A 27,949-nucleotide genomic window follows, 5' to 3' on the forward strand; every position below is an offset into this window, starting at 1 on the left:
ATTTCAGGCTGATAATAGCATTTAAGGCTGAAACAAAAAAAATAAATGACAAATTGGATCACTTTATACTAATGGAAATGACAGTGCTTCCTGAAATACAAATTTTGATGTATTGAAAATCAGTTCATCAAAATATATAAAGTTTAAGAGTCTCATTTGAAAATACCAGAGTACTGCAATAAAACAATAGAGTTGGTTCAATTGTATTGGGAGATTTTAATATGCTATGGTATAGATGGATTTAATAAGTAAATAAGGATATAAAATATTTGATTAATATAGTAACAATAATGTGTTTAATAAATGACTCATAAACATTCATGAAAATTGCAGAACCAAAAGAGGAAGTTGTACACACCACATGGTACAACCACAATAAATTAAATCTAGAAATTTAGGACTCAAGTCAAAACAATGAAAAAAAATCTAAGTAAGCATGTGAGATGTTGGGTTCACTATTATGCTTGATTTAATTATAACCACAATGTAAGCTTATATCAAAATGTCACATTATATCTCATAAATATGTAGTTACTGTCAATTAAAACTTTAAAAAATGAAACAACCACTAATATGTCTTCTAATCATTTGCTTTCCTTGGGTAAAAAAAGTAGACACTATTTAGAAATAATGACAATGACAATACTTCAAGTCCAATTTCATGGCTACTTCCCAAATAAATTTTCATCTTTACTATTACAAGTAAGTGTAGAAATAATTAAAATGCATGAATAACCATTTGACTCTCAAAAAAAAAAAGAGTAACTAAACAACAAAGTTAAAAGTAGAAAATAATGAACTTAAAGGAAAAAGCCCATTAGAATACTGAGTCTTATAGCTAGCAAGTTTAGGAGTAGAAGGGTTGAAGAATGGGGTTTGGGGGAGATAGAAAAGATCCTAACAAATCTAATCTCCTGAAGGCAGAGGAACCCAAATATAAGACTTAGAAATGTGAAAACTTATAAAACAAGAAATGGTATGGAGATGAAATCTGTTTAACAAGGTCCTGTGCCTATGTTTGTAGGAGTCCTTTAAACTTTCAAGGAATAGAATGTCCATGAGAATGGATATTAGGTACATACCCCTCACCATGTGGATGCTTTTATAGATTTCACAAACACTCAGAAAGACAAGTTTGCCTGTTACATCTCTCAATTGACTGTTCCCCACTCCCCTACTCCTGTCTTTAAAAATTTACCCAATGTATTTAGGCAATTAAAAACTAGGACTTGTGTTTTTAGACTGAGGATTGAACCCAAGGCTTCCACACTGAGCTCTATCCTCAGCTGTTTTTATTATTTACTTTGTGACGGGGTCTTGCTAAATAGTAGGGACTTGATCTTGTGATCCTCCCACCTTAGCCTCTCAAAGTGGTGGGATTACAGGTATGTGCTACCATGATGGGCTAAGAAAGTAGGAGTCTTTAAGGAGGAAGATAAACATATTTTTAAGTGATTTATGGGTATATGCTTGGAAATTTCAAAAAATCTAAAATTTGTAATCACTAGTAGTTGTTCAGTAATACTTATTCCAATATAAAATAAACTTTCAAAGTCAATATTATTTTTACATACCTGAAATAACAGGATATTAACTTGATATGAACATGCTTTCTAGGGCCTTATTAATGATCTCACTAGGCTGTGTGAAGCCTGTGTTCACTTGGGATTCAGTTATGTAGGCGATTACCTGTCAGTGGACACCTGCCTTTAATGGGGACTGCAGCCACACCATTTCCAAAGCATCAACTGTCCTTTATCCAGATGCACAGGGAGTGTCACCTTGGAGCAATCAGCATCATAGGGTTAAAAAAACACATATTGACATATTTATTTCAATTGTAATTGCTAAATTGGAATAGTTTTTTTCTGGATAACTTTTTAATTCAACCATATAGTAATAAAAGTATTAAACATCAGAATGTTACTATACACAGGGGAAGAAATCACAAATGAAAAGATCAAAAAATTAGACTTCCCTTTAAAAATGCAAATACCTATATATAAAAATGCTGGAGTTGAAATGTAAAGGACAAACTAGGGGAAAATATTTGTAGTAGAGAGGACAGAACATGGGTGAGATTACTTATATATGGCAAAAAATCAGCAAATGGAGAAAATGGCAATCTAACTGGGGCAAATAATTCATACAAGAAGAAAACCAACAAAATATGAGAAAATTCACCTGTAAGAGGAGAAATATACATTTATCTAAGGAATTGGTAAGGATTAAACATATATTACCATTTATTAGCCAAGGTACTGTGAAAGGTGCTCTAATGCATTACCGGTAGTGAATGAGCAATGCTTTACACCACTTGTGCTTCCGGCTCCCCGGGCTTCCCAGCTTACACAGCAGGAAACCCAAGGCCTCCCATGCCTGCCATGGCCCTGGGTCTGCTGCTTTCCTTGTGCACAGCGGCTCTCTGTCCTCTTCTTGACTCCTCTCCAGTTTATATTTGGGGCTACAGAAGGGAATATTAGATACACAGTTTTAAAACAAACTGTCCTTAGCCTGTTTAAGGAAAGGAAAGACAGGATTGAAACTTTCCAAAGAGAGCTGGAAATTAGAAATAACGTCATACCAGATTTGGAAAAGGAACAAATCAAATGTCCAGTACTGATGAATACAATACCCAAACAGAAAACTCAAGGGAGGTTTTAAGAGAATATAAAATATATTTGAAAAGATGATTAATGAACTAAAGTATAGGTCAGGAGAAAATATGTAGGACTAATCACCCAGAGACAAAAGAATAGGAAGTATGGATGCAAGGGTATGGATTGAAAGAGAACACTCAGATGCAACACACAAACACACACACACACACACACAGGCATGCACACACACACACACACACACTCAGAGTGTCGCTGTCTCTGATGAAAGAACAGAGGGAAGGCAGAGGCAGAAGCAATGCTATTTATTCCCAGGTAATGCTGAGAAGGTCCCAAACTTGTAGGAGACCCCAATCCAAAGATTCCAGAAGCAAAGAATCCCAAGCAGGATTAAGGAAAATAAAATGACATCTACATAGTCTATTGTGAAACTGCACAAAATGGAAACAAAAGGAAAAAAGTATTAATAGTATTAAAAAAGGAAGAGCCAGGTATGGTGGCTCATTCCTGTAATCTCAGCACTCTGGAAGCTGAGGAAGGAGGATCACCACAAGTTCAAAGCCAGCCTGAATTGCACAGTGAGACCCTGTCTCAAAAATAAATAAATAAATAAATAAATAAATAAATAAATAAATAAATAAAAATTTAAAAAGAAAGAAAAGGAAGAGAAGTGCCTTTTGTGTGCAATAGTAAGACTACTGGTTGACACTGTAACAGAAACAATGGAGGCCATGTGCTTTAAAAAAGCCCCAAACATCATTTCCATTTTTTTCTTTTATCATAGTTTTTCCTTTCCCTCCTTTCCTTTCCCCTTCCCCTCGCTTCACGATGCCTATGTACATAGGGAAGGGAGCACAGGTAATGGGGAAAAAATAAGAACTAAGATGCATCATGTACAGGTACAAACACCCAATGATAAATGTGAATGAATTTTATACCTAAAATGTAGCAATAAAAGAACTTAGAAAAAAAAAGCCCCAAACCTGCTAATTTTATAACCAGTGAAAATATGACAGACTAAAATTGGTATATATTGTCAATCATAGTCCTCCAATGAAAGAAATACTTCAGGCAGCAGGAAAATACTTCCACTTCCACATAATAAATCTAAATGGATAAAGCAATGATGTTTGTTCATGACATGTAAAATACCTACAAAATGAAAATACACAGCACCATTTGCTATCTGCTGGGGTGAGGTAAGTGAAATTAAGTCCAAAGAACTACATAGTGTCAGAGATGATGGTAAAAATATCAATAATATCAGATTTTGATAACTTTGATATGTTTTATTGTCTAGTTACAGTAAAAGAATACTTTTTAAAATACACAGTTAAATGTAATACTAAAAACTAATCAGCGATAGAGGCAGAAGGAATTCAAACAAGGAATCCAAAAAAAGGCAAGAAAGAAAAGCCAACTAAGGAGTAAATGCACCACATAGAACATACCTAAAATAGCTGATTTAATATAACATTTGTCATTAATAAATGGGTGAAATGCTCCAAATAAAATTAGTCATGCTGGATTAAAAAATAAAAATCCCATGTGCTGTTTACAAGAAATTTGAAGATGAAAGGATAGAAAATGATATACAACATAAAATACTATCTAAAATAATGTTGGCATAATTATATTAATTACATTAACTGAGGTAGATCTTAAGACAAAATGTATTATTAGAAGGAAATATACTGATGAAAGTTCAATTTTGAACCTATAACTGTATAATGTGCCCTTACAACACACGCACACACACACACACGCACGCACACACACATGTACACACACACAGTGGAAAAGTGTCCGACAGTTCAGTATTGAATGTGACATTTCTGTAGGCTTTTTAAAATAGATTTTTAAATCATATTAAGGAAGTTTCATTTCATAGTTTTCTAATAGCTTTCTGGCTTTATGAATTTTATAATAGTCGACACTTTAAATGCACAAGAAGCAGGTAGTGAGATGTGTGATTGCCAGTATTAGAAAGCTGAAATAATTTAAAATATAAAGTAGAGTCTTCTGGGGTCCTGGGATGAAGGGGTATGACTGATTTATCATAATTTGTTAACTTTACACTCACATTTTATATATTTTGATATGTATGTTATATTCATAATACAGTAGATATTCAAATAAAGAACATTCCTTGGAACTTGAAGTACTATTTATTGGGTTCATAGGGCAAAATAATGTGAAATCACAAGTTTGTTAAATATGATTCATGAATATGTGTGGAGACCAAATAAGGAGAAAAGGAGAAAGGTTGTTGGGGTCACATTTCTAAAGCAGGAATATTACTGGATTTGGAACTAGAAACCTGGAGTTTATGTCTCATTTCTTGCTCCAATTCATGTGTGACCTTGGGCAAGACCCTCAAGGGGCCTGAAGTTCAATTTTCCCACCTGTAACATGGGGATAGATAATAACATTTCCTCTTTTTCGGCCTTGGATTACTTCAAAGGTATAAAGACTAAGGGAGAAAATACACATGCAGTACTTTGTAAACTGTGAATTTCTTTGCTAATATCACTAGGAGTAGAAATAATTGTGTCCCTATGATTATAGAAAATCTGCATCAGAAGCTGTAGGAACGTGTCAGCCTATGCCAGTCTCCACATGGGTACCCTGAAAGATCTCTCCTCCCTCCTGGTATCTGTGCAGAGAGAGGATGAAGCAGATTAACACTGACCCTGGAGCATTTCTCCTAATCAAAGATATTCCAGGCTCAAAAGCCTGAGGTGCTGCACAATTTGAAAGCTGAAACTTGCACAACTGCAACTTAATACTTATGAATGTGGTCACCACAGGCTCCATGCTCATTGTGAACTGTAACATAACAGACACCAAGGAGAACACGAACCTCCGATGCTGGAAAGTCAACAACACCATGGTGGATGATTACTACAGCGACTCCAAACGCATCCAGGAGGGAATCGAGTAGGTGCTCTCTCTCCTGGCTTCTCTAAAGCTAACATGGGCTTCCCCATCTCCATTAATGTATAGATAGGTGGACAGTTTAATGGCTCCCACCTTCTCCTGGTCACTGTTGGCTTTGTTGTTCTAAGATCTTGGTGTGCCAAGCATTGCTGAGCATTGAGTTCAGAGAGCTGTGAGATGCTTCTGTCATGAGTAGCCCCAGCCTAACTGGGGACATGTGGCAAACCAGAAGTGAGCCACAGAGTGACAGCATTCTTCCTGCTGCATTCAGGGATATCCTGAACATGGCCTTCAAACCTAAGTACTAAAACCAGCACCAATGGAGGGACCCTTGGGCAGTGTGTGCTATAAACTCACTTGTTGAGGTGTAACTCTGGTGGTGTAAAAGAGGAAGCCAGAAAGCAGAGGAACTTGTGTGGACTGTGGGATGTGGCAAGGTAGGATGCGTGTGGGGGACCAGGAGGCCCCAGAGGCTGGGCACAGGCTCTCTTGTCAACAGAATCACACTCCCCCATCACTGTCCAGGAGGAAAGAGATTTGTCACTCCATGGTCCACAGCCCATGCTGGGCCTCTCGGTGATGTATTCTCAGGGTCAAATCACCATCCAAGGTATTCTTCAGAAAAACAAGAAGCACTTAACATTCAGAATAAAGATTATAAATGATGCTGGGTAAATACCACTTGTGTACTAAAGATTGACTCTTTTTTTTTATAGAAACAATGTCTCTTTTCCGGAACACATTTTTTACACGGTCAACATCACCTTCTTAGAAGTGAAGATGGAGGACTATGGCCTTCCTTTCACATGCCATGCCGGGGTGTCTGCTGCCTATATCATGCTAAGGTTCCCAGGTAACATCCAGTAGGCTCATAGCGATCAGAGCACTCAGTGATGGCCAGGAACCAGGTGTCAAAGACAAATGACATCAGGTGCTTGGTGTGAGGCGATGTCCAGGGTGGCATTAGGATAAAACTGAGGTGTGCTGTCTAGGGAGAAGCTGGTCTTCTCTGTGGAGTGAGGCTGTGATTCTGTGGGAGTAGCTTTGAAAGTGCAGTACTCAAATACATTAAGATCTCTGTGCATCAACATTCTAGAAAACTAAGTTTTCCTTTGCTGAACTGGATCGCTCAACTTTTCTAGCCGATTTATTGTGATTTTTAGCTTTATAGATTATCATGAATAATTTGATACACAAAAAAATGCTTATGCATATTTTTACCATGTACCTTTGAAAAATTATCCTCAACTGGAATATGGGAGCAGGAGGGTTACTAACTCCAAGTGAGCACACAGACTGCACTCAGCTCTGTGCAGAACATTTGATTACCCACTGGGGCTCATTAAGACAGCCAGTGGAGAGTGGAGGGGAAAAGCACAACCTTGAGGACAACATTGGACTCCTAACCTACCAGGGTAGAATATGAAATGCTTGTGAGATGCTGTGTGGCTTACCGAGGTGACTTCTTGACTCTGTTAACATCCTGTGAGTGTAGTGGGGTGACTTCTATGCATGAGAGAATGCTCGGGTTGCCAGTGCCCCGTAAGGGGCAGTTACCCCTCGTTTGGATACTTCTATCTCAAGCCCCATGAAGAACATTTTTCTAGACCACCACATAGAACAGCAGTTGCTGAACAGAGCTGGCGGCAGCGCCTGTACTCCTGCTGAGCTCTCAGCCCAGGTGCATCCACTGCCCCCTTAGAGTATCGAGCCATAGGACGTGTCCACCGCAGCTTGTGTCTCTGCTCTCTGCCTCTCTCTGGTGACCCGGAGGCCAGGATCACTGTCCCAGCTGTGAGCAAGCCCACAACACCGGCTCAGTGGGGTCTTGGGAAGTTGTTGGGTTGCACTGGGGTGGCTGGGGGTTGAGCTCACCCTGCTCCAGTGAGTCCTCTTGGGGCTCCTGAGGTCTCATCCTCTCTGCATCCTCTCCTTGATGGCCTCTCTTCCCCTGTGACTTCTGTTGTCCTCTGTGCAGTGCAGATTCCAAATCTGTCTCTGTCCTGCTCGTCTACATGGAAGCCTGTTCAGTGACTGCAGAGCCATACCTGAATTTGGGCAACATGTTAATCCTTTTGAACCTCTTGCTGTTGGTCTTAGCTTTGTTAATGGTGCCTGAGCTCCTGTCTTCTGGGTTATTCAGGCTCCAAGGCTGGGGTCACCTTGATCCCTTCCTCTTCTCCCCTCATGTCATTGCCTGCCAGTTTTAGCTTGTTCTAGAGAGTCTTCCTCCATGGTGCTTGCCAGCTGTGTCTGTGCCCTCCTGACCAGTGCCAATCGAAAGACAGTACGGTAGTCCCGACCCCAGGCTTTGAGGTCCGGGTTCCCAGCCTTAGCTCCTGGCTTGGCTGTGTGAGCTGTGTGACACAGCACTGTCACTCACCTTCTCTGTGTTCCATTTTCTTTACCTCTGTAATGAGTAACATAGCACCTTCCACGGAGGGTTGCTGAGAATGAATTGGATTTTAAAAACTTTTTTATTGTGAAATAAAACATGCATATAGGAAAGAATACATGGATCACACATATCACATTTCAAATAATTGTACAACAAATGCATGTAAAGCCACCACTTGGATTAAGAAAAACAGAAACAAACAGTGAGCATTGGCAGAGCTGAAGAGTCTCCATGTGCCCTCTTGGATCAAAGCATTGCTTTCCGATTAGGTACACTGGTACCTCAGTTCCCAAATTTAATTCTTTCCATGATTCTGATCATAAACTGACTTGAGCCAAATCAAATTTATTGGTTACTTCAATGTTGACTTTATGGGGAAATCTGATTAGATTTTCATCCATTTCAATTTGCAACCAAAATTGTGGGAATAACTAAGTTCATGAAGTGAGGTACCACTGTAATCACTCCTCCAAATTGTAGGAAAGTTATTTTTTCACCTTCCCATCCAGGTTGATATTCCTGAAAGTATGGCTTGACTCTACCTATATTTGAGCTTTGCACCGAGAATTAGAGAATTAGACAGTGCAGTTTCTCATGGGACTTGATTCTTTGCTGAGGTGTCCGGTTGGCTGATACATGGATGACTGCACCAGCCGCTCAGCCCATTCGTTTTCCTCACTGCACTGCTAGGTCGCTGTTTGTCCCTTCTGCTGAAAACATGTGGTCATTTGCATTATTTCCCATTTAGGACTGTCAACAAGTAATGCCACCCTGCAGACCGGTGTGTATGCCTGGTGCCCTGTAGCAGGCTTCCTCTCTGTGTTAGGAGTCAGGTTGCCAGGTGATGGTCTCTCATTAATGTTTCTATTTAATGCTATATCATGCTTAGGGGAGACTGTACCTGTTGTCACTACCCTTGTGCAGTGTCTGGGAGAATGAGGTGAGATGATTTGTCAGAGCAAGCACAGAGTCTGACATTTGGTGAGTTCTAAAAAATTGCATTTCTTAGCCCTGCCCTGATTCTGGCCATGACTGTGGGCCATCCAATGATGCTTGTATTAGTTTTCTGACTGGTTTTGTTGCCTCAGGAACATTGTCTGGTCCAGTACCTTCCAGTGGTGCTGTATCTCTTTTCCAAGATGCTGTGGCTTTGCTAGTCCCCTGTCCCTCCTTTTCCCAGGATGCTGGCAGCCCTGGTTGGCATTCAGGGCTACCCTATCCACCTTATCCCAGGTACCTCCTGGCCACCTCTATTTGCTGAGAACAGAGTCAGATGAGGGGCAACCGTGGCTCTGCTATGGGCCCCATATTTTGATGGAGGAGGTGCCTTTGCAGTGAGGGAGGGGACAGTTGTTTTTCAATCAGGGAGTAGAGCAGAGCCTGAAGACCCTTCAGCCTCCGTGCTCCCCAGTGGCCTCCAGCAGAAACACAGCCTAAATCAGGCCAGAAAGAAGAGGGACTTGGGGTTGGCCCTGGAAAAGGGGGATGCTGGCTGTGGGATGCTTTGGACATTCCATGAAACTGAGGGCTCACAGATTAAATCCATCTCACCCTGGAAGAGTGCTTTATTTACCAACCTAGTCTGTCGCTACTTGATCGTTTCCAGGGCAACATGAACTGTGTTCAGAAGGGTTCTGAGCTAAGCCCAGGGTTAGGGGGGTGGATGCTAGCTTAGCTGTCACCTCCTCACCTGTCAGTCATGGGATGGGAGGAGCTGTGTGCTCTCCCCTTTGTTTTCAGCCCATCAGGGAGCTCTTGCTCACTGAGTCCATTCATTTCTGCCAATCTCACTTCCCAGTCACAGGCAATGTGTTTTCGGGCAGCTACACTCTGTTTTGTTCACCCTGAGTTCTTAGGAACCTCACCCTCTTCAATCCAGGCTTCCTGTGGGTTTGCTTGTGGTGAAGTGAAGGTGATAGCTTCCCCATTTGACTTCCTTAATTTGGGTAGGGACGTTTCCAGCTTTGAACGAATCTTATTTGGTCTGTCTGAAGCAGGGCTCACCAGGACCTTGCTCATATCAGCTGTCCTCTTCTGTCCTCTATCCCTTTCTGTCTGTCCTCACCCAGCATCTCCATGCTGGTGGACACATGGGCTCTGATAGTGGATACTGTTTCTTCATCTGCAGCAAGTTTCCCATTTATTTTGTCTCAAAGCCCCTGTTGCCTTTGAACTTGTGCAAGAATCTCCTGCCTCTGTGTTGTCATCTTTGAGTTCACTGCAGAGCTCAGGTGGATATCAGTACTCCTGGTTTGCAATGGACAATGGACTCAAGGCTTTCTCTCCTCACAGGGGCTCTGTGTGTGAACATGAACCTCATAAATACTGCTGGCATAGGCTTCCTTTCGGGGCCCTTTGCAGTTCTAAGACCTCAGAAGTGAAGTGCTGAGACCTTCTGTCTCCCCAGGCCCGGGCCTTCCTGGAGGGAGCACTGGTACTGTTGCTCCAAAGGGAATGAAAGGAGCTGGCAAAGAGGACAGGGGAGTGGGAGAAGCCAGGGGACCCCGAGGACTCAGGGCTGCCTGACCAGAAGAGTGAGCAGTTCCACCTGGCTGCCTAGGGACTGAATGTGTGGGTCAGCTTGGGATGAGGGGCACCTGTGTGTTTTGGTCACTGCTCTTTATCTTGATTGAAAGGTGCTCGGTAATAAACAGGAGATCCAGGACCTCAAGGTGTTGGCACCACAGCATGGCCTAGGCAGAGCATGATGAGCACTTTGGATGATGGAAAAAGAAATGTGGTGTGTATGCAAATGAACCATGTCCAGCCATAAGGAAGAATGGATTCTTGTCATCTGCAGGAATAGTTGGATCTGGAGACCATTCTTTTGACTGGAACAAGCCAGAGTCAGAAAGACAAATCTTGCATGGTCTCTTTAATATGTGGAATCTAAAAAAGATGACAAGAAAGGATGGAGACTCCTATATTATTATACAGAGGAAGGGAAGAATGGTGTGGTGTGAGACTTGGCAATAAGGGGCATGAATTGATAAAAATACATTACATCCATTGAACCCCTACCCCCCAAAAAAGTGAAACTGGGGTGGTGGGTGGGGCATGAAAGCGATGGAAAGAAATGATTACAATATGTACATGTACAAATCCACCACAATAAAACTCATTAATCTGTGCAACACTGTGTGCTAATAAAATGGTAAAAAGGAAGTGCTCTGGGGGCTCAGAGAAAGACTCCCTTATTTTCTTTCTCCTTCCCCACACAACCTGGAGTGAGGGGAAGGATCAGGAAGGCCCATGAAGGAAGTCGGTTGTGAGGTGGATTCTAGGAACCAGGAGGATTCTGCTTCCTCCCTCCTTGTTCCCCTTTTCTGATTCCTGATTCCCTCCTTCCTGGGGACTCCTTGGTTGCATTTCTCTTCCTCTCTCCCGGTTCCTTTTTTCCATCCCTTGGTGGCCAGGCCTGGGCTGTGGGAGCTTGTGCTTCATGGACTCAGTGGAACACCTTTTTGGAGCCTGTGTGTTTCTGATGCCCCAAGAGAATGGGGCACACTGGGTGGTACCTGCAGAGAGGCTTCCAGGGACGAGGTACAAGGGGCCCTTTCTTTAGGACAGGAGCCCTGCTGCCAAGTGTGGAGTGCCTGGCAAAGCAGGGTAGCAGGATCATTATCATTGACATGCTGCAAGGCCATCAGGGACATTCTCAACAGATGTGCCAAGGCTCGGCCTGTGGGGCTGTCACACTGGCCAGGGAGACCACACAGGGTGATGTCAGAGTGTCACACACTTGGAGTCACCCTGTGTCTGCCACCTGCAACCAGAACTCTGAGGATTTCCTGTGTCAGGCTCCCTGGGGCTCCTTTGTTCCCTAAAATCCATGGGCCAGGTCAGATTGGATGCTCCCATTCCATACTCGTTATTTAACATTAAAGAAGCATTTCAGCAGTGCCCTTGCTGATACAGGACACCTTTCCACCTGACATACGCATGTGATCCGAAGGCATGGAGAATGTGATTGTATTGTTCTTCTATTTTGCTGTCACCTGTAGCTCCAGACTTTCGGGCGTACTTGATAGGAGGGTTTGTTGCTTTGGCGGTCGTGGTCACTTCAGTTCTGGGTGTCTACAGGATCTTTAAGGTGGACATCGTACTTTGGTATCGAAGTACCTTTCATTCTGCTGAGACCAGAGAAGGTGAGTGTGTGTTTTCCATCAAAAATATCTCCAAATCAATCCCCACCATCTGGGTAATCATTCTAAGTATACTTTTATCATATTTACAAATGTGGACTTCATGGTGTTGGCAAAGTTAGAGGAAAGAACCTCCCAGGCCCCACCTATGCCTCAGAGAAATGATAGTCCACAATCACCAGCTTCATTGTCACATGAGTCCTGCAAGCTTCTAGTGCCCAGGAAGGACTCGTGAAGGGGGGAGCAGGTCATCTCCAGGGGCTCACTGTGAATGGGGCTAAGTGTGGGGGGGGTCTCACCTCCATTGGTGTTAGAGAGGGAAATTTCTGCCAGGGATTTAGCTCAATGGTTCTGGCTCCTTGCAAGGGCAAGGTCCTGAGTTCGATCCCTGGTACCAAAAAAAAAAAGGAGAGGGGAATTTCTCCAGAGCAAAGTGCCATCATCTGGAGAGAGTCTCGTCTCTACCTCTCAAGACTGGACAGGGGTAGACCTGAGTTTGAACTTGAATTTTCCACTTACTCTCTGTGTGAAATTAGAAAGATATTTAAAATATCTTCTCTTTCTCAGCTGAAGGAAGGAAAGAAGCAAGGAAGGAAGGAAGGAAGGAGGAAAGGAAGGAGGAAAGGAAGGAGGGATGGAAAAGAAAAGAGAAAGGAAAGAAGGAAGGAAGAAAAGAAAGAAGGAGGGAGGGAAGGAAGGAGGGAAAGAGGGAAAGAAAGAAGAAAGGAAGGAGGGAAGGAAGAAAGGAAGGAAAATGTCATATTTACTTTCTCCTTGCTGGGATGCAACATTCAGCACCCACAAGTTAAAGGAGGAGAGGTTTATTTTGGCTCCTATTTTGTAGACGTTTCTGTCCATAGTCGGCTGGCTCCAAGATAGGGCAGCACGGCAGAGGGGCATTGAAGAGAGGAAACAGTTTCTGGCAGGGCAGGTAGGAAGCAGAGAGGACTCAAGGGAGAGGGAGATAGACTCTTCCAGGCCAAGCCCCAGTGACCACCTCCTCCACCCTGGCTTCACCTCCCAACATCACATTAAGCTGTAAACACATCTGTGGACTAGCCCACCCATGAATATCACATCCCCATGATCCAATCATCTCCCAAAGCCCCATCCAGGAGCTCATGAGGCTTTAGGTGAAATCCAGATAGAAACCATAACAGAAGATAAGAAGGAAAGAAAGAAGGAAGAAAGGAAGGGAGGAAGGAAATAAGAAATGAAAGAAGGAAGGAAAGGGAATGGAGGGAAGGAGAAAGGAAAGAAATGAAAGAAAAGGAAAGAAGGGAGGAAAGGAACAGGTGGGAGGAAAGAAAGAAGAGAAAGAAGGAGAAGAGAGGAGAGGAGAGGAGAGGAGAGGAGGCCACACCCTGCCTGGAACAGTGCTGAGGGCCCAGGGAAACACCCAGCAGAGCCCTGGGGAGTGCTGCTCTGGGTCTTCGTCTGTGGCACCTGTGTCCTGGCAGCACTCTGACACACAGATGCCTCCAAGTGACCTGAACCTGAGGGGGACAGGCATTCCTCACCCTCGTGCCTGTGACTCTATGCACTTTAGGTCTCAGAATGGATATGATCTAGTAAAACCTGGAAAGAAAGCAGTAATCTGCTTTAATGTCCTCTAATTTCATGGAAAAATTCCTATAAGGCAGAAAGAAGTGTCCCGGGAAGTGGGTGAATCAGTGCCTTCCCAGTGCAGAGCTGCGCAGGGCTGGCATGAGCAGGGTCAGTGAGGCTTGAGTGTGGTCTGTGGTACCCGACGCAGGGAGGGCACGGAAATGCTTGCTTGGCATAGAAAGTCACAGCCCGAGTGCCTGTCTATGATAAGCACAGGTCTCCTCCCTTGGACTCTATTCTAAGTTAAATCTCCTGACTAAAAATTGGCAGCCCAGAGGCTGGGGTGGACCTTGGTGGTAGAGTTTGTGTGTAGCATGCCTGAGACCCTGGGGTCCTTCTCCAGCACTGAAAAACAAATCAGTGATAACCACAGACACTGGGGACCTCTGAGCTGTGTAGAAGGTGACAAACTCCTCTCAATGGCAAAAGCATCACATGGCCCTGAATGTCTGACCCAGCACAAAGTGGTCAGATTGGGGGCTGGGTCTGCTCTCTGCAGTGGTTCCTGCAGAGGCTGCCCTGTTTCAGCCTCCAAGACTGTCCTCTGATCCTGGCTGTGTCTGGGTGAGAAGAGACTCCCAAACACCATTTACTTTCTCTGACATGGATCTGAGTGGTTTGGCTGCTTTCTGCTTTGTTGCCTAACAGGGGACTGCACCTCTTTATGTGGTCTTTCCTAAAGCTGTGGCTCCCCTAATCTCTTGATATGTGTCCCCTGTGACTCACTGTGACTCCTAGGAGTGTGACTATGGCCACAAGTGACTGTGCTGTGCCAAGGTCTCAGTGAGGTTGAGTTCAGCAGGAAGAGAAGAAAGGAATCGTGACACATCTGAGAAAGCAGGGGCCCCACCCTTTGCTGGAGCCCGGCTGCAGCCCTGCTGGCTGGAAGGAGATTTTCTGGGTGTTCTGGACACACACAGAGCAAAGGGTGGAAATGCAAAGGAGGAAGAAAGAAATTGTGTCTTTGTTGAGATAAGTCCTTTATTTCCAGATATCTGGGTCTAGCTTTGCAGCACCATTAATAGTCAGGTGATTGGAACCCCAGGCTTCAGTATGAGGATCACACACTGGTGTGGCAGAAGTCAGAAGCTCTCTTTATTCTCTGTCAAACTTGGGTGCCTTCAGGGTTCTCCTGGCAGTCAGGCAAGTGCATCCAGAACAGAAGGATCTGCTCACAGATCTGCTGGAGAGATGGGCCTGGGTCGCCTTCTCTTTCTCCAGGTCAGAGTGGTGAAATATTTGCACACAGCATGACTAAGAGCAAAACAAATCAGACAAGACAAACAAAGGGAAATGAAGTTTAGAATGGTAAAACAAGGCAAGGGTAGAGTAAATGACATGTCTTTGTTTTAAAAGGTGAATTTGCTTTCAAAGCTAAAACAAAGGTCATTGTGAGATTCATTATGTGTGATCATAGACACCTTTCAAATGTTCTGGAGAGAACGTGGCTTTACCCACCCAGGACTCCTTCCCAAAGGAAAGAAAGCTGTACAGTCCTCATCTAAAAGGGCATGATGGGAGGAATCTTGTCCACAACATTCCCAAAACAACTGTATGGCATGCTTTAGGTGGCTTTCCTTCTGGAACCTTTTATTCATGTTTCAGCAAAACAAACCAAACCAAGGAAAGATGGTTACAGAAAAGTCCGATTGAATCTGTCTGATTTCCCACTGTTCTGGGTGGATGAGAATATCATTTTGAGAGAAAGTAGGGAATTGAATAAGCTTGAGGCAATCTTTCACACATATTAATTTATTCAAATGAACTCTTGTACATTTGGCCAGCAGCTGATTAGGGCACACATAGATGCTTTACCATCCAGGGTAGACTGTGGGATCTTATCAGAAAATGAAAGGACCTGGCCAGGACATGGAGAAATTGGTCAGCTCCTGTCACAGAGAGGTGTAGTACATCGCTCACATGGCCTACCTCCTCAGAATGCTCACCAGTATGTCTACATTTCTGGAATTTTCTTAATGAACTCAGCAGTTGGGAGACATCCAGCATTTGCCATTTGTGCGGTTATCTCCTCAGCTGCTGTTCCAGTAACTACAACTGGGAAGCAGATTACCTCAGAGATAATGGCATGAAATGACAACCCATTTGGCTTGTGGGTTCTGTAGTCCAGGAATGGGGACAAGCACACTGGGTCCGTTTCAGGTCTGGGTGTCTGGGGCCTTAGCTGATGACTGGAAGTTGACCTTGGCAGTTGGCTGGAAACCTCAGCGCCTCTCCACAAGGGCTCTCCTAGGAATGTCCTCCCCCTAGCATGGTGGCCACTCCCTGAGGCGGGTGTGGCAGGAGCAAGAGAGGCCTGGGGAAGGTGTTATTTTCCTGTGTAACCTGAATTTCTAGTGTCAGATCTGCCACATCCCACTTGTCAAGGCAGCTATGGACGCTGAACTAGCTTTATTTTCACATTTATTTATTTTTTGAAGCTGACTAGTTTTAAAGGAGTGGAAATGGATTCCACTTTTTGTGGATGAAGTTCTGAAAGAAGCTTTGGGGCCAGAAGTGTTACTCAGGTTTTCCTGGAGAATGCAGCCTGGCACAGGGGCACAGGATAGATCAGGGTCAGGCTTTGCAAATTGTCTCCTTTGGAGTCTTGTTTTGTCCACCTCAGGAGGACAGCAGGCTTGAGTTTCCATCAGAGCTGTGCACTTCAGGGAAATAACATAGTCTTGCTGGTCTCAGCTTCCTTACTCAAAATCCAAGGATTCTACTATGTCCCTTGCAGTCAACCGTGAGGAGCACAGCCAAGAATGCCAGGTGCTGCAGGCTGACCAGGCCCTTCAAAATCAGAGGGCTGAAGGAAAAAGCCCAGGCCTGCAACATGTTTGAAATCTTGGCCACTGGATTACAAATTACAAATTGGCTATCTGAAAATGATGAAGAGAATAAGTCAGCAGGTTGTATCTTTATGCAAAGCTGAATCAGAGGGTGGGGCATGTAGCTCAGTGGTAGGGTGCTTGCCTCTCATGTGAGGGACCCTGGGCTTGGCAGTGGAGTGAAACAAAACCTTAGGAAGAAAAAAGAAAAACAGGAAATTGGGGCATTTCTATGTTTTGAGTTTTTAAAAGGTGTGAGAATTTTTTTACCCAAATCTTTTTCTATTTGGACCACAAGGAGTATCTGTGTCCTCATTCCTTGCAAAAAGCAGCAGATGTGGAATAGTATCAAAGGGAATGCACTTAGCAAAAGTGGTTTATTTGCTCTCTCTCCCTTTTTTTTTTTTTTTTTTTTTTTGGTACCAGGGATGGAACTCAGGACCTTGTGCTTTCGAGGCAAGCGGCAGAACCACTGAGCTAAATCCCTGGCCCTGTTTGCTTTTTAATCAGAGCCAGTGGGGAGAGAGGGAGAGAAGAGAAGGTGCCCATGGCAGAGCCTGGGACACAGGGGCCTTGAACCCAGGTACTGCCTGCAACATAGAATCCTTCTCTTTTTTTTCTTTCATTTTTTCCTTTCTTCATAAAAATTTTCCAGCTATGGAATATCAAATCTGTGATGTCAAATTTCCCACAGAAAAATGCCCACTTCATGGCCTTGCTGCTCCATCTTGTGACTCCAGAGGACTTTAGCGGTGTAGGGTTTAGGCCATCTCTGGACACAAATCAAACATCCCTTTAGTGCACACCCTGTGGTCCTGTTCAATAAAAAGCTGACTCTGCCTGGGATCTAGAACTCTCCATCCTTGCCTTAGTAAACTCAAGCTGCAGTCAGACCTCGTTACAGAGACCTGACTGAGAGCTCTGGGCATGGCCTGCTCCTGGTGCTGAGGGCAGAGCAGGGAGCCAGAGTCCTGGCTCTCACACAGATTCCTTCCGATACAGGGGTGGGGAGGCAGAGAAGGAGCATGCTTGTGTGTGCTTGCATGTGTGCACAATTATATGCATGCAGATATATGAGTAACTGTGCACTTTTGTACAATTGCACATCTGTGCAGGTATCTGTGTAAATGTGCATGTGTGTGCCCATGTATTTGCACAGCTGCAGATGCATGGAAGCGTGCACATGTCCCTGTGCAAGTGAGCAAGATTGTATGTGGGTACAGATGTAACTGTGCATGTGTTAAGGCTGCTGGTGCATGCAAGTGTGTGTGTACATGTGTAAATATGCATGTGTACAAGGGTGTGTGCAATTGGATATGTATGTAGCTGTGCATGTGTGTGTGCCTGTGTGTGCACAGCTGCAAGTTTGTGTGGATGTGTGTGTATTATCATGCTCGTGAGCAGAGACCTTCAGGTCCCTGTGGTTGGTGTGAGAACTGACAGAATGAGAAAAGGCAACACAAAAACATGTTCTGCATGCATCACCTACTGTTATTTAGATGAGACGAGAACAATTTGAGATTTTTCTTTCTCTTGTTAATCCCAGAACTACCCCTCTCCACGTCTGTGCAGCAGATAAACTCCCATGAAAAGGGAAAGCAAGGACTTCGGCCCTGTTGGTCCTCACTACGTTCCTTTGATTTTCCAAATGACCTGAAGCTCCATGCCGTGTTTACCAAAGAGATGCCTGTAGCTGGCACAGCTTCCTCCTCTGCCTCCTCCCATCCGGCCTGCTTGCGGGGGTTCCTCATGCTCAGGACTCCCCGGCAGGCACCGTTGCACCCCTCCTTCATGTGTTCCAAGCTGCCCTCCTTCTCGCCTGTCTACCTCCACTCTCGGAACCTCACTTTTGTCCAGGCCCTCCCTGCTTTTTCAAACCCAAGAGCTGCCCGGAGTCCTCTGTGAATTTCTTTCGAGAACTCCAGACAGGGAGGACATTTTCTTCCTTGCTGTTTCTCCTGTTCACTGAACTGCCCTCTCATTGTGCCTTCAGTGGTTTTGTTTCTGTGAACATGAACAAGCCTCCTCATTAGACCCACCCTGTGACTTGCTCATCTTGGCCCTGGTGTGCAGCTGCTGCTCTCAGGGCTGCTCAGGCGAACACCTGCCCCTCCTCAGGATGGCGACTGGTGCGTTACACTGGCTTCTCCGCACTGCATGGCGGGTTCAGAGTCCACTCGGGAGCTGTTCTCCCTGCTGCAGTCCTGGAATTCACTGGTGGGGCTTCTTGGCAGGGATTCAGCTCTTCTGGTTTGTGCACAGGGGACTATTCTCTCTTGTCCGGCACCCACAGAGGGTAATGTTGGTGGAGCCTCTATTTTCTCATTTTCAGCCTCATCACAAGAAGCTGTGCACTTAGAATCCCTTAGTAAACTTGAGGTGAATTAGGAACTGCAGAAATGATGCCGCCGTCCCACCTCAGACTCGCTCGTTCTTGAGCAGGTCTTGTCCCTGCTGGGCTAATGGTGGGGCTGCAGTGTGGTAGCATGGCAGGGCCAGGTCAGCTAGCCAGGCACTTAGAAGCCATTGCACCTAAGCCAGAGGACACCATGGCAGCAAATACAGGTGCTTGCTTTGTGCACAAGAAGAAACTTGGTGGGATCTGGACATGAGTTTGCCCCATTTCCTTTTCAGATGGGAAGCTGTACGACGCCTACGTCCTGTACCCCAAGCCTAAAAGGGACAACCAGTGCCACAAGGTGGACATGCTGGTGTTGAAGCTCCTGCCTGAGGTGCTGGAGAGGCAGTGTGGATATAAGTTATTTATATTCGGCAGGGACGATTTCCCTGGACAAGGTGGGTTCTAAGTGAGCTAGAAATTAGCAAATGACCAAAATGGAACCTCTTGGGGCTGGGGACATAGCTCAAGGGCATGTACATGGTCCCAAGTTCCATTCCCAGGACCACAAGCAAGAGGAACAAAAAACAAAACAAATAAGGAACTACTCCTGTCCTTCACATTGCAAAGGGTGGCGGCTCCAAGCCCCTCCCCATGGACCGCAGGAAGTCTATGACCCAAGACTCTGGAGCTGCCATCCCCGAATGAGGGTAGGAGCCAAACTCTCCTCTCTCCTCCATCTCATGGCTGTGCCACAGAGTCTGGGAGTCTCACTGGTGGCAGTAATGTGAGCCTCACTTCGGAGCCTTATGGTTAACCCAATCTCACCAACGGGTAACCAGTGATAGTCTTGGAGACATGGGATCATTTATTCTCCAGTCATTGTGACTACCTGCAGAAGTTTCCCATCACTTTATATAAATCAGGTCATGTTTAAAGCTGATTTTATAAACCTCAACCACTTGCTCCTCCTGAACCTAAATTTGTTCAGCATCTTTGAACCACTGTTGCCTCACCTGTGAAATGGGGATAAGAACCCTTCCCCACCTCAGCTTGGAGAACTTACTGTAGAAGGTGTGGTGTGGAGCTCAGCTCGTTCCACACATGGAGCCCCAAAGCTCCTGTCCTCCATCTTCAATGGTTGTGCAGTAAACTGACCAGATTCTAAAGCAGACAGCTTCTTTCCACTGGGTATCATTCAGTCAGTCATTCAGCAGATCTTTTTTGAGACCCTCTACATGCTAGGCACTGGTCTAGGCACTAGAAATACAAAAATAAGTCACCATTGTGCTGGTGAGAGCCCGATGTTCCTCCCTGTGGGGAGCACTTGCATACCAAATAATGTCTTCAGAGCCATGTCTGTTGAGACCCCTACCCCATCCAACAAACTGCCAGCAGGGTGTGCTATGTGCTTTCCAAATGAGTCCTATGGATCTGGTCTCCTACGTAACTGTAAAGAGCAAGAGGAAAACACAACAACGAGATTAACACAGCTTTTGCACTAACTACATTTCCTCTGCCCTTCTAAAAATCTATTTTTTAAAAAGAAAATTATGTTCATTATCCAATCTACCCCAGACCTTCAGCTATTCTGGGGATCTGTGGTGTGATAACTGTGGGTTGTGGGACAAATTCAAGCGCACAGAAGCCCAGTTCTTCAGGGAAATCTTGGAAGACTTCCCAGGGGGGTGCTGGATGTTAAAAAATTTTAAACTCTATTCTAATCTGTTTATTGTAAGGTCCATTTTCTCTTCTCAGGGACCCTTTCTGATATTCTCTGAAACTTTCTGCCCCAGGCTGAGTCTTCAGCTCCTCTAAATGTCTCTTCTTTATTCCAGCTGTGGCCAATGTCATAGATGAGAACATCAAGCTCTGCAGGAGGCTGATTGTCATCCTCACCCGCCAGTCATCCAGCTGCGGCCTGTTGAAGAACCTGTCGGAAGAGCAGATTGCAGTCTACAGTGCACTCATCCAGGATGGGATGAAGGTGATTCTCATTGAGCTGGAGAGGATTGAGGACTACAGCACCATGCCGGAGTCCATCCAGTACATCCGACAGAAGCATGGGGCTGTGAGGTGGCGCGGGGACTCCACAGAACAGTCACAGTGCTCCAAGACCAAGTTTTGGAAGAAAGTGAGGTACCATATGCCACCCAGAAGATACCCACCATTTCCCCTGGCCCAGCTGCAGCGGCACACACCCTACATCTACACGGCAGGCAAGTGGGAGCCCAACGTGGGGCCTGTTACCCACTGACTTGGGTATGTCCCCACCTGGTGGCTCACTGCTGGCCAGGGTCACAGCAAGGATAAGGCTGCTTGCCCTGGAGCTGGCCTGTTTGTGTCCTGCGAGGGCTTGTGTTTGTCACTGTTGTTTGTTTTGATCAGCAGAGCTGCTTCTTCAGGGAATGACAGCAGCTCTCCAAAGGCCCCAGGAAGCCTCGCCTGATGCTGGGATGTTCTGTGTTGGGCCCTGGGGATGGCAGCAGAGGGCTGCAGAGAGGAGGTCCAGGTGTCAGAAGGTTCAGCCCGTGATGCCCAAGGTGGGGGCCTGTGCAGTCCAGGTGCCAGGAGGTCATTGTGTGGCATGAGGAGGCTGATGGAGAGAGCTACACTGGGCTTGTCCCATCTAGTGTCCCCAGGCCTCTGGTCCTCAGGCAGTATTTACAGAGCTTGAATCCCCCTGCTTCCTCCAGGGCCAATGAATAGGATGAACAGCTGTAACCAGTGTCAGCATGGTGTCCCTGGAAGGCACTCAGATGGCACCTAGACTAGTGGGGACCCAGTGTGGTGCCACCACCCTTTCACAGTGGTCATGTACCCAGTAGGCCCCAAAGAGTATCTGTGAAGCCACCATAAGTAAGAAATTTTCCACCTTTTCTTTTTACACTTGTGACAACCGAACTGAACAGTGAATGGATCTTGGGGACCCACACTGAGGCGTGGCATCTGTCCAAGTGGAGCAGTGCAAGTGTCTGACTAGTGAGCACACACCCATCACAGGTCCCCCTCTCTGACTTAGCAACTCACTGAGGGTTAATACTCAAAGTTAGCTGTCCACCCTGCACCATGATGAGCTCATTTAGGGTTCTTCCAGTCAGCTCTTGGCCATTTCTTTACTTCTTTTTCTTCTCTCACGTGGGAAGCTTAATTCCTCATGGAAGTCTTGCTGGGAAAGGGACAAAAAGCTGTTTGTCTCTTTGCATTGAAGAACAAAGGGCTGGCTACTTTCTCATTCCATCCTCCCTACCCTCTGTGGGTCTCCTCTCCTGCTTAGACCCTGGAGAGGGGCAGCCATGCTGGACAGGGCAGGCAGGAGTCTGGTGATGGCATCTGTCTTCCTTTGTGGAGCCCTTGCTAGTGTCTGGCTAAGGGACCCAACCATGCTAGGCAGCCACCAGTCATGTGAGAGCATGTGACACTATTGCTGCCCATCTGAACCACCCACTGGGCTGTGAAATCTGGATGTCAATGTGTGAGTGAGTGGTCACAGACTCTTGGTGTGGAGGGGATTTGAGAATCTCCCCTAGTCCCATTTGGGAATCCCCATCTTCTAGATGTTTTCTCTCTAAAAGCTGCAGGAAGGCAGGAGCATGGCTCAGCCAGGAAAGCAGGAGGATCATGATATGTTTTCTCTAAGCCACTCCCTCCTCACATGCCTGGAGTTTCAGGAAGCCCATTCTCCAGTGACTCTGCATGTATCCTGACAGCATTCCCAAGACATGTGTCCTTGTTGTCAACAAAAGAGAAAACCAACTCATCTAAAGAATAAAGCATTTCTGACCATCTCTGGCCCTTAAAAAGCCAGCCATGTTGATGAATTCCTTAACTAGAATTTTACTTTTAAATTAAAAAACTTCCCCTTCACTAGTATATGTCTTAAGTTTTTTATTGTTTAAAAGTATTTAAAATATATTATTAATGTAATAATATTAATGGATTATATTAGCACATTTAAATTTTATTTTTATTAAAATATGTTTTGTGTCCTACAGAAGAGCTCCTTTTCTCACTAAGACTGTCAATTTACATTTTGAGTGTGCTATGGTATAAACCCTATATATGGTATAGGGTATGGATGTCACCCTAAAGCTTCATGCACTCATAGGTGGGGCTTTTGGGAGGTGATTGGATCATAGGGATGTGATACTCACACGTATATTAGTCCCCTGATGAGTTTACAGCTGAATGTGATATTGGGAGGTGAAGGCTGGATGGAGGAGGTAGTCACTGGGGGCGTTGACTGGAATGGTCTCTCTCCTTCCTCCTTCCTTGATCTCTCTCTGCTTCCTGCCTGCTATGCCAGGAGCTATTTCTCCTCTGTCATGTCACGCTGTGGTAGAGCCAGCTGATATGGACTGAAGCTCCTGCAAACTGTGAGCCATAATAAACCTTGCCTGTTTTAAGTTGTGCATGTTGGTTATTGTGTCTCAGAGGTAAGAAAAATAACCAAGACAGAGCACTGGGCTGGGTTGAACTCTCTTACAGTCAGACCATTACTCTGATGAGGGATTTGTAAAAATGTAGACATATATTTTGAAGATGGATAAGGCTCATACTAAAGCGGTAGGTCCTGACCTTTTAGCGTGACTCTCTCATTTGATAATTGGATAAAAGCCATGGATATCTCTCTAGAACAACCCACATACACTTAAAATCTTGGTTACAATTTCAGAAGTTTGATAGACTTTTCCAAGCTCTTCAGTGGTACTGTATAGAAGGTCCATAGGCCTGGAATAAGGACTCTGCACTAAACTGCTTTTGTTTTGTTTTTATAAGATATAATCTCAGAATTTTACAGGATTTGACACAGAGGACCAGTAATAAGCAAGTTGGGCAAATGAGTCATATGGAATCTAAAAATTACTTGGGTAGTAACACAGCCTGGATTTTTAGTGGTATTCTAATGGTTATCTGTCCCAGAGCTCCCTGGCTGGTATGTCACAGATGAGTTACAAGTCCCCTCAGATGCAGTGTCCCTCACTATTTGCAGGTGGCAGAGTTCAAGACATCTCCTTTATGGAGTCCTGAAACTGGATAATACCAGACCAGATAGATACCATGTTTTCTTATGATAAAATTTAATGTATAAATCAGGTGCAGGAAGAGATTAGCAACAATAAATAATAATAGAACAGTTGTAACAGTGTACGATAACAAAAGTTATAGGCGTGTGGTCTCTCCTTCAGAATATCTTGTAGACTTTTCTTCCTGTGCTGATGTGAGTGATACAATGTCCCAGTTAACTAAAGGTTTTTAAACTAAACTAATCTAAAGAATTTAAAAGCTAAAACCTCAGGAAGGGAGACCACAGACCCGAGAGTCCTGGGGTATCCAGAGTCTCAGATCTTCTCTCCTCGCCCAGTGAGAATTCTCATTGCTGTGCTGCCATTATAAGGAAGCTATGGAGACCCAGACTTTGGTCCAGCTGTTGTTCACCATGGCAGAAATGGAGGCCACAGGAACACCAAGGGACGAGCTGGGAATATCCAATAATCTGTGACAGAGCCAAGACAAATGTCTCAGTTTGCTAGCTGGTTCTTCCCCCTACAGCAAACATGCTAGAACTCTAGGTCCCACGACAGTGGCCATGGTTGGAGCTATATGCATAATATTGTAACAAAAATGTGGAAACCGTTTTCCAGAAGTACACAATTAAGACTTCTGAGTGACTCTAATTTCTTCTGGGATGTGGAAGCAGTTTTTTAGATTTTTAGATTTTTGTTTTATTTTTGCCCAGCAGTGAACAGACTAGCGGCATTTAAGTGTATATGTGGTTTGGCACTCAGAATTGAGAATTCCTTTTATGGCTTTGAGTGGAGGCTTCTGAACTTCTGGGGATTTTAGGATGAATGGGGTCAAGGAAGGAGGCTGTGTGTTACCTACTCATCTTCTCCTGGCACAAATTCCTGGAATAAACACTCTCACTGGAGTTGATGCAGGTTCACTTTTTGCCTGACCTGCCTGCCTCCCAGAAACCTGGGGACCTGGTGGCTGTGTGCCTGCAAGTTTTAAGAAGAAGAAGAAGAGGGTCTTGAGTTTGGAACTTACCTCTTCCTCATAACCTGTGCTGGCCTTGAGAAGCTGATCAGCCTTCTGGGACTTCTTCTGAGAGCAGAGGAGATGATGTCATTGTCACTTTTTCATCACTGAGACACAGTACCGGACATCTACAACTTAAACGAGGAGAGGCTTATTTTGGTTCATGTTTTTAAGTTATAGTTACTGGCTTCAAGGAAGGACAGCATGGCAGAAGGTCTGGTGGAGTAAAGGTGCTTGTCTCATGGCAGCCAGTGGAGGAGCTGGGGAGGAAGATGAACCCCTTTAGGCTATGCCCAGAGTGACTGGATCCTTCTGACCAGACCCTGCCTCCTAACAGCAGGCGGAATATAAACCCTATCATCCACTCATCTGCCTGTGTGTGCATGAGATTCTTGAGGGACACCTAGATATAAACCATAACAGATAACATGTGTGGAGCACAGGGTGGACTTTCAGTGTGGACACATTTGAAAGAACTCTGACCATGATATTTAGGGAAAAACATCAATTACAGGAGAAAAAGATCAATCGACATTGAATATTTTGTAGTAGGCAACTTATGATTTGGGAGAATCTTAAATTTTCTATTAGTTTCTTAAAATCACACACACACAAAGTTCTTAAGACAGTGTGCTCTGTCCTGAGACCTTTGGGATCTGAAGCCATGCCCTGTATTGTGGGGGCTGCTGGCTGCTGTCCCTACCCAATGTGACAGGGTTCCCCAGACTTTTCTGAGATCCCTAGAGCTCACCTGTCCTGATGGACCCCTGGCTACTGTCCTTCCTGCCTGGTCTTGGTGTCACTTAAGAATCATCTCACATCATAAGAAGAAGGGAGAGGACAGAGCAATAAAACATTTTGGGAGAGAGGGACCATCCTCCCATAACTTTTATTGCAGTTTATTTTATAGTTGCTCTATTTTATTAGTATTTATTGTTGCTGATCTCTTCCTGTGCCTAATTTATAAATTAAACTTTTATCAGAAGTACGTATGTACAGGGAAGATGGTATAGACAGAGCTTACTATCTAAAGTTTCAGGCATCCACTAGGGGTTTTAGAATGAATGCCTGTGGCTGAAGAAGGGAATCCTTCCGGAGGCCATAAGGTGGAGAAACCATCAGTTCCCCAGTGAAAGAGACCTGATGGCAATTTGGGAGAGGAGTGCTGGAATCCCTTCTAACTTTTATCCAGAAGGCAGCCTTTAACATGCTCCTTTGCACTATATGTTCTTCAGTTCTTTACTCTTTAATCTCAGCAATTGAGCACATAATGAAGCTGCTGAGGGTCAGGAAGTGTAACCCTCACACTCAACATTTGCCACCTTGTACCCTCAACAAGCCTCATGTCATTTTCCACTTCATCATAATGGTGGCAGCACTTTCAGTGTTTAAACTTGCATGAATTGTTGAGGACATCACAGACACACAATTTAGACAAGTATAGACAATTGAATTCACCTGGTTTCCCCATTGAACTGTGGCACAGTGGGTAAAGACTCAGGAGTTCCATTTGCCAGTGGATGATCTCAGGTCCAAACCCACACCAAGAAGAAGGTTCAGCGGTTCAGGGCTTAAGGGGCTGAGAGCTAAAGGCTGCATCTGGTCTTGCCCATGACCAGTTGGGGCTGTGCAGACACATAGGAGGACAACATCTTACCTCACTCTTGGAGCTGAGCCCCAGTGGTGGGGGCAACCCTGAGGAGGACCTGTGGGGACCCAGGAGAGGTGATGGAGTTAGAGAGTAGGTGAACTTCATGTGCTGAGTCCCTCAGTTACCTGTGTTGACCTGGTCAGCCACCAAGCCCCCTTCCCAGAGATCTTTCCCCTTGGACCCTGTGAGTCTGCCAGTGAGAAAGGCCTGTGAGAGTCCGGGGATACAAATGTGAACACGCGTGCCAACCCCTGATGTAGAGGGGTGCTGTTGGCAGCCTGGGATACAATGAGTTGGGAGGCCACAGCCTCTGGATGACTCCAAAGACATCTGGACACACACGGCCTTTTGTCTGCTCTGGATCCTTTCTCATGTTTACAAACTTTCCTCCAACACATATGTGCTTGTGATGGATGAAGGGTGTGTTTGGGAAATGGAAGAAGTGGCCATGCCTTCCTAGTTTCCTTCATAGGATAGGGTTGCTCTGCAGAGGACAGATCCAGAAAGGCTGGAATGAGCTACTGAGGGTGACCCTTGTTCTCAGAAAGGCAGAACATGGGGTCTGAATGACTAGAAGTGGAAGTGGAATTATTGTGTAACCCTGGGAGATAAGGACTCTCAGGGATTCACACTGCTTCTCCCACAACCGAAAGCTTTAGGGGTGCCACCAAACCCTGCCTCCCCAGCTATCCAAGGGGGACACTCCTCTTGGGAAAGACCTTGGCACCTGGCTCTTGACCTCCACCTTCCCTGAGCTCCCAGGCACTGCTGCTCACCTGAGAGGCTTGGTCCTAACAACCCTTGGAGGGAGAACATAGGAAGTGGGGCCCACAGGTGAGCCAGGAGGAAGAGAGGAAAAATTCCTAGAAGAAGGCCTGCAGGCCAGAAGACAAAAGAGGAAGCTGGCTCTCCAAAATCACAGAGAGGACTCACCACCTCTATTGATTAAGCCATGCTTGAGGATGCACGGACTATAGAATAACCTAAAGACCCTGGAATTGACCCCCAACTCAATTATAATTGGTTACAATCTCATTTGCATTGTGGTGTTGTTGGCTCCCATGGACTTTGGCACCATAACAGTTCCTCAAAAGTCCATAGAGGGGCAAAACTCCCCCTTCACAGAAAGCAGGAGGATTGTTCCCAGTTGGAGTAAATTGAAGAGCTGCTCCTTCCCTGCGAAGACCTCATGCAGGCTCTGACTTGGTTCCTTTGGGCTGTGAGCTCTTTTCACCAGTGGATTCTACCCTGAGGAGCTGATCCTGACTAATAAATCTATGCTTTCATGTCTATCTCTGTATGTCCTGCTCTATTCTGTGTTTGGGATACCTAGGGCCTAGGACATTCATCATCTCTGACAACACAGATCCACACCAGACAC

At 45.1% G+C, this 27,949-nt stretch overlaps 1 protein-coding gene across 4 annotated transcripts in view; it reads left to right on the plus strand.

Moving 5' to 3' along the window:
• Il1rl2 (interleukin 1 receptor like 2) overlaps positions 1-23,287 on the plus strand; it is a 34,859-nt gene extending 11,572 nt beyond the window's left edge. For 2 of the 4 annotated variants that reach the window (XM_021258126.2, XM_004844728.4), the window contains exons 7-11: positions 5,429-5,558; positions 6,275-6,411; positions 11,961-12,104; positions 19,172-19,333; positions 20,714-23,287. In XM_021258126.2, coding sequence (XP_021113785.2) covers positions 5,429-5,558; positions 6,275-6,411; positions 11,961-12,104; positions 19,172-19,333; positions 20,714-21,132 — 992 coding nt within the window. In that variant the 3' untranslated portion in view covers positions 21,133-23,287. The remainder of the gene's footprint in view (positions 1-5,428; positions 5,559-6,274; positions 6,412-11,960; positions 12,105-19,171; positions 19,334-20,713) is intronic. The other 2 variants (XM_021258127.2, XM_021258128.2) reach the window with 2 other exon arrangements.
• Positions 23,288-27,949: the final 4,662 nt, after the last annotated feature.

This window comes from Heterocephalus glaber, unplaced genomic scaffold (genome assembly GCF_053883595.1).
Source record: "Heterocephalus glaber isolate CG9 unplaced genomic scaffold, H.glaber_assembly_v1.0 deba00000470, whole genome shotgun sequence".
Lineage (NCBI taxonomy): Eukaryota > Metazoa > Chordata > Mammalia > Rodentia > Bathyergidae > Heterocephalus > Heterocephalus glaber.